Source organism: Misgurnus anguillicaudatus, chromosome 6 (assembly GCF_027580225.2).
Source record: "Misgurnus anguillicaudatus chromosome 6, ASM2758022v2, whole genome shotgun sequence".
Lineage (NCBI taxonomy): Eukaryota > Metazoa > Chordata > Actinopteri > Cypriniformes > Cobitidae > Misgurnus > Misgurnus anguillicaudatus.
In genome coordinates, this window is record NC_073342.2 from 26328356 (window position 1) to 26346515 (window position 18160).

At 33.6% G+C, this 18160-nt stretch overlaps 3 protein-coding genes across 4 annotated transcripts; 1 reads left to right on the forward strand and 2 right to left on the reverse strand.

Annotated features, from left to right (window-relative positions):
- The first annotated feature begins 792 nt into the window (after positions 1 to 792).
- tnnt3a (troponin T type 3a (skeletal, fast)) lies at positions 793 to 9047 on the forward strand. 2 transcript variants are annotated; one of them, XM_055193149.2, is made up of 13 exons: positions 816 to 885; positions 3035 to 3074; positions 3193 to 3206; positions 4288 to 4305; positions 5806 to 5824; positions 5944 to 5989; positions 6078 to 6194; positions 6304 to 6381; positions 6462 to 6575; positions 7616 to 7728; positions 7828 to 7918; positions 8156 to 8196; positions 8806 to 9047. In XM_055193149.2, the coding sequence occupies exons 2-13, from the start codon at positions 3055 to 3057 to the stop codon at positions 8840 to 8842; spliced, it is 708 nt and encodes a 235-aa protein (XP_055049124.1). In that variant the 5' UTR covers positions 816 to 885; positions 3035 to 3054; the 3' UTR covers positions 8843 to 9047. The 2 variants fall into 2 exon arrangements, with proteins under 2 accessions (XP_055049125.1, XP_055049124.1); XM_055193150.2 differs by lacking the exon at positions 4288 to 4305 and having other exon boundaries at positions 793 to 885.
- Positions 9048 to 10631: 1584 nt separating this feature from the next.
- On the reverse strand, positions 10632 to 13137 carry myod1 (myogenic differentiation 1). The gene is made up of 3 exons (XM_055193177.2): positions 12408 to 13137; positions 11874 to 11949; positions 10632 to 11464 (listed from the first exon to the last, which is right to left on the reverse strand). Exons 1-3 carry the CDS (start codon positions 12915 to 12917, stop codon positions 11226 to 11228), a joined length of 825 nt encoding a protein of 274 aa, XP_055049152.1. The 5' UTR covers positions 12918 to 13137; the 3' UTR covers positions 10632 to 11225.
- A 1159-nt stretch (positions 13138 to 14296) lies between these two features.
- On the reverse strand, positions 14297 to 17547 carry LOC129434253 (ferritin, middle subunit). The gene is made up of 3 exons (XM_055193178.2): positions 17162 to 17547; positions 16104 to 16250; positions 14297 to 15270 (listed from the first exon to the last, which is right to left on the reverse strand). The coding sequence occupies exons 1-3, from the start codon at positions 17327 to 17329 to the stop codon at positions 14974 to 14976; spliced, it is 612 nt and encodes a 203-aa protein (XP_055049153.1). The 5' UTR covers positions 17330 to 17547; the 3' UTR covers positions 14297 to 14973.
- Positions 17548 to 18160: the final 613 nt, after the last annotated feature.

The window sequence follows — 18160 nt, forward strand, 5'->3', positions numbered from 1 at the left end:
CCCAAAACAGGGCTTCATATACAACGTACATGCAACAAAATATTTGTGCATTGCACAACTAAGTGGAAAGGTATCAAAATAAAAGATGTACAGATTTGTTAGTACCAAAAAAATGCATTTTTACCTACACAAATGTATTGACTATTAATATATTTAATAGTATTTAATTTATTTATTTATGTAATTTTATGATAATTTATTACATTTCATTTTTATTATTTATAATATACAATTATTATTAATTACGGAAGGTGAACTGTATTTAAAACATAATTTTCATGCAGTTTTATAATCACCATCTATAATCATTCCGAGCAACCAACAGTCACGTTTCTGACCTCCGAACATTTATAATGAAACACAAGCTACCTTATCTGTGTGAAACATATGCCAGTTTTTATTTAGGTTCAACATATCATTTGACAAACAGTTTCGTATTGAGTTCATAACACATCCCGTAAGGCCCTAAGAGCGAGCCTTGTGGGACCCCACTGCAAAAACATTCATTAATTACCTTAAAATCTGCATCAAATGCCAAACCGCATACATTCTCAATTATCCCATTTAGATAAAGGGTTAATTGTGCTTGCGTAGTATTATTGCAGCAAATATAGCAACAGCATTTTAACATTCCAAACTTGTAGGTCATTCCAGACTTAAGTCTCTGACACATTTCTTCAAACCCTCATCCATCTCCTTTTTCAGTGCCCGGGTCAAGATCTGGACCTTCCCTCCTTAACCAATCCCACTACAAATCTCCACCAATGGTAGATCTTCAAGTGTCGGGTGTCACTATAACAGACAGACTTATTCAGGCCTGCATGTTTGGAAACTTTGAAGCCAGTCTCGGCCAGCAGGGAGCTCACTTCTTTCTTCTTGTCTAAGGTAAGGGTGAGAGAGAGAGAGCATGAGAGCGAGTGGGTGATGGATCAGTTAGGGCGGGAAGACTTGCATAGTTGTAAATAAGGTCAGTGTCCTCACATCATACGAGGATCAGCAGATTAGACAACTGCAGAAAAGCACTGCAAATATGCTTGCAAATTAAAATCGATTCTGCAACCTCTTTTTTACCCGTAAAACTGTAAGAAACATACAACAGTGCATGAGTGTGTTGATACATAGTCTGCAGCATCATTCATGTGTAAGACTTTTTACTGGTATCCGTTCACTAGTTAATAAAGTTGCTTATAAATTTATACTTTCTATCTTGATGTTGCTGTAAAGACAGATCTCATGTAGCATGTGTATGTGTGCAGTGGGGTCCAAATATCTAAAAATATCAGAAAAGTTGGGTAATAACATGGTCAGTATCAACTCTATGAATCTCTCTTTTAAAAATAATAGGGTGTGAAAAATAAAATATACAGTAACGTTTTGCAATCGCTTTTATCCCATTACATTTTATTAGTATTTGTGTTTACTGGGGATCGAAACTCATGACCATTGGGCTGCCAATGCAATTCTTCACCAATTAAGCTAACGCTGTATTATGTCGAAGAATTTAGTTTATACATTATATAGATCCATTAAATCTATTTAACTGCATCAAGTTATAATAAAATAAGGTTGGCTGTGTATATATTGTCATGCAATGCTTAGATGTAAGTGTGATATTGGTCAGTAAGTCTATCGTTTTGAATCAGGCTGGGTGCCTCTGGGAAAATTGCTGTCACAGACCATTGTTTGAATGACAAGAAATACTCTGTCCCATTTAAACTCTATAGATTCTATGTCCAGATATGGAGGGGAAATGTACCATATAGATACTATTTCAAGAGAAAGAACCTGAGCTGGTACGTAGAAACTAGATCCTGAACAATGTCTGAGCCTATTAACTGCAGCTGTCTAAGTCAAATTCTAAGGCTTGAGATGTTAGTAAGGATGTCACATTGGTGTTTATTTCTATTTTAAGTCATCAAACCCTTGTTGTTTTCTTTCATACGGACCCTTTAGAAAAATGTGAGACCTGCTCACGAAATTGAAATTGGTACAAAGTAGGCCTATCTGACAAACGATGGAGATGGATATATATTTTAAAGATCAATAAATGATTTAATCCACCCAAGGAGGTGTGTTAAAGAAAAGTGCCTGACTTTTGATCTTTTCAATGACCTTTAGTGTCCTGACCTGACCACGAATCTCAACGGAGTGGAAAACAAACTTTCACATAAATCTAAGTATGGCCGCGGGGACTTCTCACTTATCATGTGTCTGCCAATTTCCAAGTCAGCTTCAATTTCGTCAGATTTTATAGCTAATAATAAAACATTTTGGGCAATGCTAAGCTAAACTAAAGGTGACCTTGAACTGTAAGGTTAAACCACAAGACTATGGTTTAAATAATGTTTAATAATTATGGCTTGTAAACTCTGACTCAATTTATGGATCTTAAAGTTTAAAGCTTAAAATTTCTTAAGCAGATATTCTGGTTTACAGTCGACCTAACTTGTGTTGGGATAAATATATTTTTTTTTCATAGAGTGAGTGTCTTATTGCTTTAAATGTTATGAATCTTAGTTTCATTTGTGCTTAAATTTTGTCTCCAAATATTTTCTTAAAATCCATTCAAAGAAAGAAAAATAAGATATAGAATATAAGGTATGCAATAAGAATATAACACTTTAAAATCAGCATCGATTATAGTTCATGTATAGTTCAGACTGAAAAATAAAAATAATATTTGACTTAAATATTTAAATATCCAACATTTGACATCTAAGGGCACTTAAATACATTGTTGAGACCTCATCAGAAATATTCACAAATTAACAGTCATTATGGAAAAATGTATGAGATATTTAAGATCTCATATGTCAATTTTCTTTGGCTGGCAGTCTGCATTATTTAATTTGGCATGTGCCCATTGGTTCAGCATCAAAGGGAGAGAGGGTCAGCATGGAAAGGGGAGGAGACCATTTTATGAATCACCATTCCAAGGAGGTCTCTGCTTATATATTTAGTCTTTGATTGGAGATTTTCACTAGGCTCCCTGTAGTCTTGCTTTAATGTTCTGATTTGTCCCATTATCTTGTAGTCTTAAAGACAACAGCCATCATGTCAGACACAGAGGATGTGTGAGTATCATTAACATCATCATTTCATTTTAAAAACCGATCTACACTTTGTATTGGATTTGTGTGGAGTGCAAGGCCATAATTATTTATTTATTTTTATTAATTTTTTTGTTTATAGTGAACACATCGAGGGTGAGTACATTTTCCTTTTTATATATATATATATATATATATATTCACTTATGCATTTTTTATTCTATGTATTATAATTGTTGGTTATGTATCACTTGTTTGTTATGATGATAAGAACATTGTAATGGCACTAGATTACTAGCAATGTGGTTTACAGAAAATATATTTAGGGTGCAGGTGTATATTGAAATGCATGATATTGTTACTGTTTATTAAATCATTTTTGCATGAGGGCAACGTTTCTTTATTAGTAAAAAGTTTTGCATCTGTATATGCTTACCCACATTTTAACCATAATTAAAGTTAATTATGAATTGATGATATATATATATATATATTACATTGAATATTTAAGCCATTTGAACCGTAACTTATATTGCATTGGATTTTGCACCACAAATGTTTCCCTATAAGCACAGACAATGTTAAGAACAAGAAAGAGGCAATGATCACTGCTTGTGAAGGAGGCCACTGGTATCTAATGTCATGCAGTCGCTACTTTAGTTTACTTTAGATATCTAGTGGCATGTGTTTTCTATAAAGTTATGGATGCTCTAAATGTTTTCCATGCTCATCTATGTGCACTTCATTTTAAATGTATCATCAAGCAGTTTTGGCTGTGTGCAGAATGGCATACTGTCATACTACTACATTCACCAAAATCTAATTAAACATGCACAATATGTATTAAGTTTGCATTACATCATGCATACTATTTCACATACTAATTTTTTAAGTGCAGTAGCCCTAGCAGTATTCCATTCTGAACACAACACATAGCATTCATTTCATCCTTAACTTGGGGATGTATATTTTATTAAATGCATTTTTGTTTCACAATGCAATTTTCTCCCCTTTTAAGGATTTGTGTCAAGGTTAAAGCGATGATACTCAGTGAAGAAAGACAAAAATTATTATTATTACTTTAAAAATGCCTAAACATTTCTTCTTTATTCTGTGATCCTGAGTATCATCGCTAGTATCTTGAGTATCATCATTGGCTGTACTGTATTGGCTGTATTGCTAACTTTCATGAATTCTGTTCTTGTTTCTGTTCTTGATCAATGCTTGCTGCATGCAGAGGGCACTGAAGAGGGAGGTAATGTTGATGTGTCCTCTATACTGTTGTCTCCCTCTAGTGGAGAATATCTATACTGCTTTCTCTGATCAGGGAACAATGCTGTGATAATCTGACAAATATTCAGTGCTCATTTCATCTAACCACAGTACTGTGACCTGTTGTTTGCTGACATTGCTCTGCATGGCATGTGCTGAAAGCTCACCCTTTCATTTTGAAGACCTGTCGCTGGTTTAGATGTCGGGGTAGTAGAGGAACCTGCACCATGTTGAAGAAAGAACCTTTAAAACATTGTGTGGATGCAATGCACCACACTTTCAGAAAAAAAGTATGGGGATGGTACCTTTTAAAAAAAATTGTCACAGATATGTGACACTGAAGTACACTGAGAGAAATGATTTAGTAAATTTACTAAATTTTTTAAGGTAAGTGGTTGCAATCCATTTATTTAAGCTACATTTAAACAGAAAAATTAGAAAAATTAAATAAAATAAAAACTTCTGTTTAAATGCTTAAATAAATTGATTGCAACAACTTACCTTAAAAATATTAGTAAATCGAATTAATCTTTTTTTTCAGTGTACTTCAAAATTACATTTCTTTTTTTTTTAAGGTACCATCCCAGTGACAAATTTGTACTTTTTTTCTGAAACCCGGGCCACTGAGAAAAAAATGATTTAGTCAATTTGCTCAATTTTTTAAGGTGAGTGGTTGCAATCCATTTATTTAAGCTACATTTAAACAAAAGTTGTTGTTTTATTTTTCTAATTTTTTTAAATGCAGCTTAAATAAATTGATTGCCACTTGCCTTGAAAAATTTAGTAAATTAAATGAATCATTTTTTTCAGTGAGTGACAACGTTTACCATCTTGTATTTTTTTTATTTGGAGAGGGCAGGCCTTCTCTAGAAATAAAAACAGATTAAAGTTGTTTAGATAAAACTTAAAAAATATATATTTTTTATTTTTTTAAACATTTGAACTCATTAGTTCTGAATGATTTAAATGTATATATTCATGTAAAGCTTTTTTGGATAGTAAAAATTGAAATAAATCGAAATTTTATTAATAAAAAATTGATGGTTGGGCCTCTCTGGATATGTTAGTGTGTTTGACTTAACATTTTTAATATATTTTTTTAAATTGTATTTATTTATCTTCTGCATATTTATTTGTTTGTTTATTTGTTTCCTGTATATTTATTTATTTATTTATTTATTTTCTATACATTTATGTATTATTTATTTCTTTGTTATCTAATAATAGGCAACTGTTTATTTGTTTAAAAATGTAAACAATACATTTTAATTATTTATTAAAGATTAATAATTATTCTATAGTTTAAGAATGAATTATTAATCTATTAATCAATTAAATATAATTTTTTTGTGAAAGTAGAGTGCTATGCAAATACCTGTAACATTATTGACCTGTAACATCAGTTTGTTTCCTTTATTGCCTGGCATTGATTTCCCAATAACCCAGTAACATGTACTTGTCATCTTTTCATTCTCATACACAGAGGAGAAGCCAAAGTTTAAGTAAGTATTTATTATCATACTAAAACATCACAACATTTACACATTGCTCTGATTCATAGTAAAAAAAATAAAGTATAATATTTGACCATTTGTTTGATAATTTCAAAACTTTTATAAAGACCATCAGGACCCAAAATCCCAGACGGTGAAAAAGTGGACTTTGATGTAAGTATAAATAACAGCTTGTCCATCAGTGTACAGTTATTTGTCAGATGACCACATTAGATACGTTTCTTGGTGTTTCTGAATGCAGGACATCCAGAAGAAACGTCAGAACAAAGATCTGGTCGAGCTGCAGGCCCTCATCGATGCTCACTTTGAGCACAGGCAGAAAGAAGAGGAGGAGCTTATAGCCCTCAAGGACAGAATTGTACTTGAAAATCACAAACTTAGCCTCATCTCAGTGCCACCTAGAACTTTTCAGAACATATAGATCAAAGTGTCAAAATATGGATGTGTGTTTGGTTTTCAACCGACAGGAGAAACGCAGAGCTGAGAGATCAGAGCAGCAGAGGATCAGGGCTGAGAAGGATAAGGAACGTCAGGCGAGACGTGAGGTATGGGTTTGTTTCTTTGAGTCCAGGATGTGCTTGTCCTCCAGCTGTGTGTTTACAGCGTGTCCTGATGGTTCCTACAGGAGGAAAGGCAGAGGAGAGAGGAGGCAGATGCTAAGAAGAGGGCAGATGAAGAGGCAAAGAAGAAATCAGCTCTGTCCAACATGGGTGCAAGCTACAGCAGCTATCTGCAGAAGGCCGGCCTTTTTTCTTTTTTTCATAGTTTCATACTTTGTTGGATGTAAAATCAGCTTTATAGATTTTTAGAGAAATTTTGTATCAGTTTCAATGCTAAAAGGTTCTTCATACCAGTACCATATACTGTAGAAGAACCATTTTTCCCCCAGGACCATTCAGTCTATGGTGCTAAAGACAAACCTCTTTCTTTCTTACCTTTTATTAGTTTAAAGGGATAGTTTCTCGAAAAATAAAAATTTCTTATCGTTTACTCACCCTTTAGTTGTTCCAAACTTGTATACATTTCGTTGTTTTGCTGAATAGAAAAGAAGAAATTTTAAAGAATATTTGTTACCAAGCCGGTCTGGGGCACCATTGACTTCCAAAGTGGTAAAAAAAATACTATGGAAGTGAATGGTGCCCCAGATATGTTTGGTAAATTTTTCAGAATATTTTAATTTGTTTTTAGCAGAACAAAGAAATTTGGAAACAACTTGAGATTAAGTAAATGATTAAGTAAATGATTAAGTAAATGATTAAGTAAAGGTACCTTCTTTTTTTGATAGTGCAGACCTCCTCTAGAAATTAATTTCAATTTAATTTAAACATTTGAACTCATTAGTTCTGAATGATTTAAATTTATGTTTTCATGTAAAGCTTTTTTTATAGTAAAAATTGAAATAAATCGAAATTGCATTAATAAAAATGTGATGATTGGGTCTTTCTGGATAAGTTGTGTTAGTGTGTTTGAAGTTTGACTTAAAATATTTAATAAGATTCTGCATATTTATTTGTTTGTTTGTTTCCTGTAGGTCTATATTTATTTATTTTCTATACATTTATTTATGTTTTATTTGTTTTTATATCAGAACAAAGAAATTTTGGAACAACTTGAGATTAAGTAAATGATACCAGAATTTTCATTTTTCAGTGAACTATCCCTTAAAATTTTAATGGAGTTTAATAAGTATTTGGTCAAAATGCAAGGTTTCTTAGCGGCTGGGAAGGAGGACAAATATTTGATATGAACATGACTGAAACTTTTGTTGGTGCTTCACAGGCTGATTCCAAGAGAGGTGGCAAGAAACAGACAGAAAGAGAGAAAAAGAAGAAGATTTTGGCTGACAGACGCAAACCGCTCAACGTTGACCATCTCAGTGAGGATAAACTCAGGTAAATCTAATTATTAAGGATTATTCAGCATTGTTATCTGAACTGTACCGAGTCACGACAGGTCTTATACTTCCTTGTGTCTTGTGTCCTGGCCATTAGAGAGAAAGCAAAGGAGCTGGCTGATTGGATAAAGACCCTGGAGTCTGAGAAGTATGAACACATGGAGAGGTTAAAGAAACAGAAGTATGAGGTGAGGAAAACAAACACAAATAATATTTAATGTTTAATATTTATATAAATACTTGAACACATAAATTGTTGAATCAGAGTCATTAAAAGTGATATATTGAGAATATTCTTACACATTTCCCAGTCTTACCCAACAATATTAACCATATAAGATTTGATGTGCATTCTTGTTCTATTGTCATAGCTGTATTTTCAAGATCACTTTAAATCATAATAAATCTCTTATCATCTTCTCTAGGTCCTCACACTGCGTCAAAGAGTGGAGGAGTTGAGCAAATTGTAAGTGCAGTTGCAGAATAAATGAATGGCATGGCGCCCCCTGCTGTGCATGTTGTGTATGTGGCGGTCTCAGCATATTCACCGTTTTGTTTAAAAAAATAAACAAAACGTACACAATCTTAAATTCAAAGAGACATTTATGGCACCTTTAAGATTAAACTTTAAACAGAAATTCTTATTCAAAACAAGTTTTTGAACAATCAATATGAACAATTTTTAGCAATTTATCAAGACTGATAGTTAACTTTAGCACACTGGAAACCTAAACGAATATAATTCACCCAGATATGAACATCTTAGATAATTATGACTTCCTTTCCCTATATAATTTTTTTAATGTTATATGTAAAATATTTTATATTTGTTTGTGCTTATTTGTACTTTTTGAGTCGCCTGTGACATGCATGCTGTTGTGTAATCCAGTGTTGTATGGCTGATGGATGGATGGATGGATGGATAGATAGATAGATAGATAGATAGATAGATAGATAGATAGATAGATAGATAGATAGATAGATAGATAGATAGATAGATAGATAGATAGATAGATAGATAGATAGATAGATACGCCTACATTTCCTCACCTGTACTGTCACTTTTGTATTACAGTAGCAAGAAAGGCGCCGCCGCCCGTCGCAGAAAGTAAGTGCATCTTCCTGCCTGCCAAGACTGCTAAGATGACCGAGAAGAAATGCATCTCAGACAATAATTATTGTAGTGTCAAAGATCAGCAAACTCCCTCGACTTGGACTGTGATTTGGTTCCTATGTATGTCATGTAAATAAATTCTGACTATAACGCAGTAGATCTGTTCTTAGTGAAACATCAATAAAATCAATGTTTTTAAATGATGTCATCCAAGATTATTTTGTTCATGATTTCACCTTTGCATGATCATTCCTGAAGTAACAGGGTAAGATTTAGATTTTGCATTTTATAACAACACAACAACATTTAAACTCTGACATTCATAAGTTTAGGATGATTTACTCTTTATTAATTTCCACATTTTAGAATAATAGTAAAACATATTAAAACTATACAATAAGGTTGTATTTGTTAAAATTAGTACATGCATTAGTTAACATGAACTAGCAATATAGTTTATAAATGTTTATTAGTTAATGACTAATTAGTTCACTTGCATTAACTAATGTTGACAATTATAACTTCTGATTTTGAAAATGAATAAGTAAATCCTGAAATTAACTTGAACTAAAATTAATACATTTTGTAGAAGTTTTGTAGCAGTATTGAAAGGGTTCCCAGCAAGGCAACAACTGGCTTCTATACCCTTATTATTTTGTCATGCTTTCAAAAACTTTTTTTTTTCAAAAATCTAAAGCATAAACTAATATGATGGCACACTTATAATGATATATTGTCTACGAGAATAATTTCAAATATTCAAATATTTAAGCAAATTTAAAATTATATATATATATGTAATTTTAAATTTGCTTAAATATTTGAATATTTGAAATTATTATATATATATATATATATATGCTAGGCTTGAAATTTGTGTAATTGTAGTAGCCTACCTACGTCACAGATACTGTCAATATAGGTTAACATTTTTGATAACATTTAAACAAAATAATTTAATGCATGCCTTATGCAATTTATTAAATATTATGTTGAATATTATGAATATTATATTATGCAAAATAATGATGATCACTTACAAAAACACAAGGTATTTGACTGCTGACTGTATGTCTGAAACTGTATTTATAATCTGGTCACATGCACCTAATGATCTATTTTGTGATATTTAAAAAGTATAATAAACAGCATTAAAAAATATAGCCCTACAGGTTAGTTTTTCCTTTTCGTTTTTTTCTGCATATAACTCACAGAATAAACCAGCGATAAATATGCAGACACATCTTTAATAAAATAAATGCATCCGTAACTCACACATTATAATCTTAAAGGTTTTTAACAGATGATACAATTAAATACTTCAAGAATTTAAATTTATACATTTGTGTCAAATTATAGGCCCATTTTGAACTGCATTAATTACGAATCTGTTAAGAATATATTTTATTTTCTCAAAACATTATTATAATCTATTATTTTCTTGTAAAAGTCAAACCGTAAAACCGTTGCTTTCATAAACAAATCATATAAGTTCATGGAGTAGGTGTCAAGAATGCTTCTTCTTTGCTTGTAAAGTAGAGTATTAGTAGTTTGATTTTTGCCGTAATATTTACTTCTAAAACAAGTAAAAATCTTTTTCTTAAAAAAAAAGCATTTTACATTTACAAAAGTTTATTAGCCTTAATTATACTCGGTTCAATTTTGTTCAGCGAAGTTAATGCAGTTGCGTATTTACAGTATTTTTTGTAAAGATTGTAATAATAGTTTAATAACACTAAATTAATGAAAACTTAATGCAAGGAATAAACCACAATTGCATCAAACTATCCGAGTATAAATAGTTATATTTTATTAATCCGACATTCACTCATTTAAGAAGTATAAATATAAAGTTTAACACAAGACACAACAAACTGAAGTTTCAAACAGGCATCATTAAATACATAATATGTTTGTTCGTTTTCGTTGCTTTAACAAAACAGATCTTATTTACACATGTACAAAAGTGGTCCTACGTTTCGCATCTGAATTACGACTCTCTCGTAAATAATTAGGAAATACAAAGTTTGACAGAAAAGATAAAGGGAAAAATATGGTCACATTTTTAACTTGGATACAATTATATAAATAAGCATAGTTAAAAAAAACTCACTTCAGCTGATCTGCCAAGCGATTTTCATAAAGGAATCTGATGCTTTCCACAGCGTGAAAATAACAAAGAATAAAAACAAGAAAGAAAGAAAGAAAGAAAGAAAGAAAGAAAGAAAGAAAGAAAGAAAAAAGAATGAAAGAAAGATCATTCGCTAGTTTCCAGTGGATCGATATGGTCTTTCTTGAGTCTTTAAGATCAAATTTGTCATTTTTATTCTGCTGAATGTTTTATGTTTTAGATTGTCCCTCTTCAATTGTTGAATGACTCTTTATAGCACTTGATAGATGGGATCCTGAGCCTGTTGTTGGGTACAGTTAATTGGGGACGGTGCAGGAGCTCCAGAGTCACTCAGGACAGAGCCTTCCTGTGGAGAGCACGGGTTCCCCTCGGACCCCTCCGGCACTGACAGCGCGGGACAGGCGGGGGTCTCTGTGGAAATCCTCTCCACGATACTGGACAGACAATCCAAACTCGACACCACTGCGTTTTTATTACTCCGTACGTCAGCTGTAAAAACAGTAGTAAAGATTAGTTAAAAACAATGTAATAAATGTTAATAAAATTATATGCATATATAATATAAATATTTCATTGGATAATATTTATATATATTTTAAATATATACATTTACAGATATATTATACTACTTAATATATCATTTATATTTTCGTTTTAAATTTAATTTATTTCGTTTTCGTAATTCGTATTTATTAATTTAATTCAATTTTTCGTTTTTAATTTATATTTATTTACTAGATATATATTTAAAGATAGGCTATTTTAAGAAATATAGTTGATATTTAAATCATTCGTTTAATATTTAAGGAAATTTAGGATTTTAACTCTGAGATACTAAATTTCCCGACAAAAACAAATCAATTGTTTACGATTATACTTTTTTGGATAAATGACCTACCATTTGGCGTCTCGCTGAAGTAAGCGCTGTCATAACTGTTGCGTCTTCTCTGACATGTGGGACCCATGAAATCCATCTGCAAAGCACAAAGAGAAAGTTAGACAGAAGTCAAAAAATGTCACATTTTTATTATTATAACTGTCATAGTAGCAGTATTATTATTTATAATGATCTAAGAGTGTTTTCCCTACTGAATGAATGGATGAATCTACGCAAAAAATTATAATAAAGTTATTATTGAAGTTTTCGTTTTGCAAGTCAATTCACCCTAATATTTTAAGTTTTGAATTAAAAAAATTGACATAACTTTTTTTAAAAGTTGAAATTGTTATGCCTTCAGCTATAATAACACATGCAAATATCATTACATTTTCATTTATGCATTTGGCAGACGCTTTTATCCAAAGCGACTTCCAGTGCATTAAATGCATTTTTAATAGTGTGCGCCCAAATCGAAACAATTACCTTTTCTTTGCTAACGTATCGCTCCTACTATAATAAAATAGATATTATAGGCTATTATAAACTACTCACCATGCCATCAGAGCAGTTAGATCTCGGGCTGGAGGCGTCAGAGTCCCCACTGTAATGCTCCAGGACTGGGTAATAGTTGTCCTCTTGAGTCCTGAGCAGCGCTTGCAGGGACTCAATGTAACTGATGGCGTTTCTCAGAATCTCCACTTTGGGCAGCCTCTGGTTTGGGTTGGTGGACGTGCATCTCTTGAGGGTCTCGAAAGCATCGTTGACTTTGCCCAGTCGTCTCCTCTCACGCATGGTGGCGGCTTTGCGGCGGTCTGCATTAGTTGTTTTTCGTTTGCAGGCTTTGCACGCCCACAGGAGGCACCTGCCGGCCTGGTGATGCCCGCTGGGCGCCCGGACGTGCTCGTCCTCGATGTGGTGATGTTCGTCGGGCTTAAGCAGGCTCACGTGGACGAGCCTGGGGTCCAGGTCCTCGAAAAAGTGCATGTCGTTGGTGTTGAAGCAGGGGTCGTCGTAGAAATCATCGGCTGATGGGATGGGGAAGGGAATATCCGACAACTCCATCTTAGAAATTGGACACACTGAGTGCGTAAATAGGCCTACTCGAAGTAGTCTTGAATGTTTCCAAAATAATAATGGACCTCGAGAAAGTTTTGAAGGATTTAGGAATATTAAGACAAATCCTTTTGAACTTGAAAGAACTTGGTGCTCAAGACAACAAATGAAAGTTTCTCTAAAGGTTTTTTCCTTGTACCCCTCAGGTACTTGTTGCTGAATAGAGAACACGGATCGATTATATAGCGGCTCAACCCGTCGGGGGCGTGTTCTGTTGATGACGCTTTAACCAATGGAAAAGTGCCTTGAGGAAGAGGGCGGCGCTTTCGAAGCCCATGCAGTTAATGACAGTGTCATAAAAACGTTACAATGATTCATTTAAAAGTCATTCATTTGTAAATAATGAGAATAATGAGAAATCACTCTTTATTATTACTCACAAAATATTTTTAGTCAGTATAAAACGAACGGCAATTGTTTTAAATGTAGGCCTATTTGACATAAAATTCAAAACACAGATGTCTGCGCTAATCATCAATAATTTTTTGTCTAAATATTTGCAGGAAAATTATAGTAAGAATACGAAACCTTTGAAATAATAGCAAATATTTGTTACAAAAAATTGTATTTGACAAGATAAATTAGGCAGTAATATCAGAAAAATAAACAATCATTTCTGTTATCAAAAAACTTTTTTATTTTGGTTCCTAATGCTTTCGGAAATCTCAAAATACTTAATTTTAACACAGTTAAATGCATGTAGGCTACATGCTTTGTGTATAATAGATTGGTTTATAGGCTACACTAGACAGTTGCAGTTTTGTTAGAAATGTTTTGTCACTATAAGTTAATCACATTTTTTATCTGAAAAACGTAGACTTAATAATGAAATATAATACAGTTCCTTAAGGTTTTACGTCGATTGTTTAAAAAAAAAAAAAACACTAAAACAACAAAACATAATATGCTTAACATTTATATTAAACACACACACCCTAGCAAAACATGGACAAACACAAATACCAATGGTTTTTTTCGGTGTGTACCATAATTTACATTTTTATTAGCAGCAAATTTATTTGATAAATTCTTTAGGTTCATAATCTTTACGTTATCGCCCATTTAATTTCTTACAATAGCTGTCATACACCAGTTTGACAATAGGGGGCGTTAAAAAGCCAAATGAGACTTAACATTTTCTACAGCTTTCTCTCTAAAAGTGACTAAACATGGACTCTTCAGATTTCCTATTAGTAGGATGACAATAATGCCTGACATATATTTCACCAAAGTCATAGTTTTATTGGAAGATACTTTTAAAACTATTAAACAAGTCATGAATGACACGAAGACCATTCAGTTTAGAATGCAATTGAAAGGTCAAAAGGTGAAGACATATATTAAATATTTATTAATGATCACATTTTTATATGCAATATTTTCCTTCAGTAAAACATTTTACAAGAAAAGCAACAATTTTCATATTCAAAATATATGGTATAAAACATATTTATTTCCTATGATAAAATATTTTACACAAAAAGCAGTAGCCTAAATCTAAAATCTAAATGAAACATATGCATATGAATCTTGCATAAGAAAATGCTTATGGTTATCAGTATTAAAAACATACAAACAAAAACAAAACTGCTATAATGAAAACTGCGATGCAACATTCAACTTCCAATAATTGTTTAAAAACCTTTATTAAAAAAATCTACTACTACTATCTAAAAACGCAGTGACCTCTTGTTCATTCAACTCTCACATCTGCTTGAGCGCCTCACTGCACCTTAATTTTCTCTTCTGCATCAATGAAGTTTATCAAAAAACAAGTTTATCTGTCGATTTGCTTTTACGTTTATGCATTTACACACACAAGGCTCTAACTGAGCTACAGAACACTGCTAATAATGTTTGACAATCATTTGCAGAAATGTGGTGCCGCTGCAAAGAAATTTGGGTGCAAACTCTATCTGCATACTGCTTTGGGCCCCTTACCCTTTTTGAAAAAAACCTTTAGGGACCCGTGGGACCCCTGAACTGTTCCCCATCCCCTCACCCACTAGCCACAGTCTTGTAACTTCTCCTGTAGCTGGTCAAAAAGGAACTCGCCAAATCCACCTGCACTGTCACTGGTACATCCTGCTCTGCAAGCTTCGGTCAAGAGGTCACCCACAAGCTTGACCTTTGGGATAAGGGGCTGAAGAAACTGACTTTTGATTATGCTGGCAGTGTGTGGATCTCCATAGTTAAGTGCCAGTTGACTTTGCTCCGTCATAATGGCCATCTCCTCCTTCCACTGGTTCAGAAGGATTTTTAGAGCCGAAAGGACATCACACCCATGTTCGATGCCTGGCCTCTGCTCATACACAGACGCACACAAAACAAAACAAATAGTCAACAATATAATAGTCCTCCACTAGGAAGGTTGATTATCATTTGGTAAATGAATCATTGGGTGTAATTTTTAAATACACCATCACAATTTGGCAATCGACAGTTTCTTTTTTTTCTTTAAATACTGTGCAACTACCTAAATAACTAACTTTTTTTTATTTGACAAACAATACCAAGACTTTGTTTCAACCATCACCCAGTGCGAACAAAGGATAACAAGGTGTTCAAAATCGCTGCTGATGGACCCTCACCAGTCCCAGTCAGGATCGATTTTACACGAGTCATAAAATCGGGGAAGGGTGGACGGCAAAAAACAGAAAGAGACGATAAAAGGCAGTGTAAAGTGACAACGGTACGAGTGCCATGGAATCCATCTGGAACTACAATTAATGCCTCGTCCTTCCTCCTCTACATTAATCTCCCCAATTTTCCGGAACTCAGTGGAAACGTATACCCTAACAGGCATTAAAGGGGAGATCCTTGCAAAGCCCCCCGTGGGTTTACCCCCATCTCTCTCCCTCCTGTTCCCTGCCCTCCATCCCCCCTCTAAAGCTGCTGACCAAGCCAGAAAGCAGCAAGAAGCCCAAATTAAAAGTCATGTCTTTTATTTTTAAAATCTAAAGCCACCGTTCCAAAGTTTAGGGTCACTTCCTTGCCTTCCTATTAATATGTTTCCCCATTTTAGAAATAAACTTTGAGAAATTACCCAAATGTAACTTTGGAAACCATGTTTAAGCATATGCATATGTTATGTTGTATCATATTGTTTTGTTCCCAGGTGGGTTTGAAAGTTACCTGAATATTCTTGCAGCACAAGTTTCCTCCACGCTGGCAGAGGTACTGCATCATCGCCTCTGCTCGCTCTTGTTCCATCACAGATTCCCGATGAAAAAATGCTGCTACTCTGGATAAAGCACGATCACTTTGTTCAAACATATCTGCCTAAAACACAAACAGCTCGGATTTAAAGGTGCAGTGTGTAAATTTTAGCGGCATCTAGTAGTGAATTTGCAAATTGAAACCAATGGCGTAGTCCACGCTCACCCCTCGCTTTTGAAACACATAGAGAAGCTACGGTAGCCGCCACCGGACAAACATGTCATCGTCGGAGACAACTTAGCAAAAAAAAAATGTTCGTTAAGGACTTCTGTAGAAAAATGACAGCACAAAATAGCGACTTCCTTGTAAGGGGACCCTCAGTGTATGTAGATAAAAAGGTCTCGTTCTAAGGTAATAAACACATAACGGTTCATTATATAAGGTCTTTATACACCCCTGATAATATAGTTTTGTATATTATTTTGCATTTCTGTCAAAGGATCTTTCTAAAAATTACATACTGCACCTTTAAAACTAGACTAACTTGTGGTTTTGCAAACCACAGTTTCCTGTAATACAGTTCCTCCTGTAGCCTATGTTTGTTTGAAAATTGGTTGTTGAGTTGTACTGATTTGTTTTTGCATTTTATTTTAAGCAACCCAATAAAAAATAATTATGGACTGTATATGAATACATATTTACGGATTTTGTGATAAAACAGTGCACTTTGCAAAACAGTGCATTTCTACAATACAATAAAACGTTGCTCTTTCTCATATAAGTCAATTCATGCAACTTAACCATCATGCAATGCAGTAAATTGATGTTTTGATAAGCTTCGAGTTGGATCTAATTTGGCGCTGCGCAGAACGTTCGACGAATGACATCAACATATCGCGAGAGCGATTCGAAAGCGGCGTTCTCGCGGTACTTTGAAAACATAAGCCGATCGCTCTGCGCAGAGCCGCACACAGCTTTTACCTCAGCAACGCAACACATCCTGCGCATCGTGTTTGCGGTAAAGTTCATCTTACCAGCGCCTGCAGTCTGTAAGAAACTTCCAGAAGTAAGTTAGAAACCCCACACAAGCTCTCCTCCACAACAGTCGGAAAGTTTTGCCTCGTCTGACTCCCAACAACACACGCGTGACTTTTGCAGAGAGGCAGGCTGGTTTTAATCCTCTTTACTCTCGGTTCAGACATGTTTACAGTGAACTGCCCTTAGAGTTTGTATCGGTTCACAATTTTTTTTACCTCATATATAATTTAAAACGATGAATTTCCGTATTTTCTACTGAAATATCGATTAACTGATATTTAAAGCGTACGAATGCTGGATAAATATAGCAGCAGGGAGGAGATGCGATCGTTTCCTGTGCATTCAGTCAAGTTCATCCGGTGTGTGTGGGTGTGCTATACAGTGCCAACTACAGTATAATAAATATAGTTTACAAATGTGTTTAAAGTACGGAAATTCACATTTTATAATACTATGCTTACATTGATTTTACCATGTCAAGGACGCACCACCCCTATCTGGGGGTATCCTATATTCGTATTACAAATATCATAAAGCCTACACATCAAATAACTGAAATTTACCTCAAAAATATTAAAATTTTCTACATAATATTTTATCGTATTTTTATATGTTTAATATTCTCCACTTTAATATTTAGGACATTGCAATGAACAAGGGGAAAGTTGGAGGAATATTGCATCTTCAAAACCTCTTCACAATTTGTAGGATCTATAAATTCATTAAATACATTATATATTAAGAAATTATGAAGTTTTACAAGATGTAAACTTTACAAAAGCATATGATTATTATAAAAAATAAAGCCCCATTCCTAAATCTAAAGTCACAAAAATGTACAAATGCATATGAAACTGGTCATCTCGTAAAACATTTATGAATTACTAAGACGTTGTCTTTGTATGACACCAATTAGTAAGTACAATCTGAATAGACGGTTTTCCCTTTTGAGATTCATTCAGTTTATGCATTATGACACTGTGTGCATCATGTGG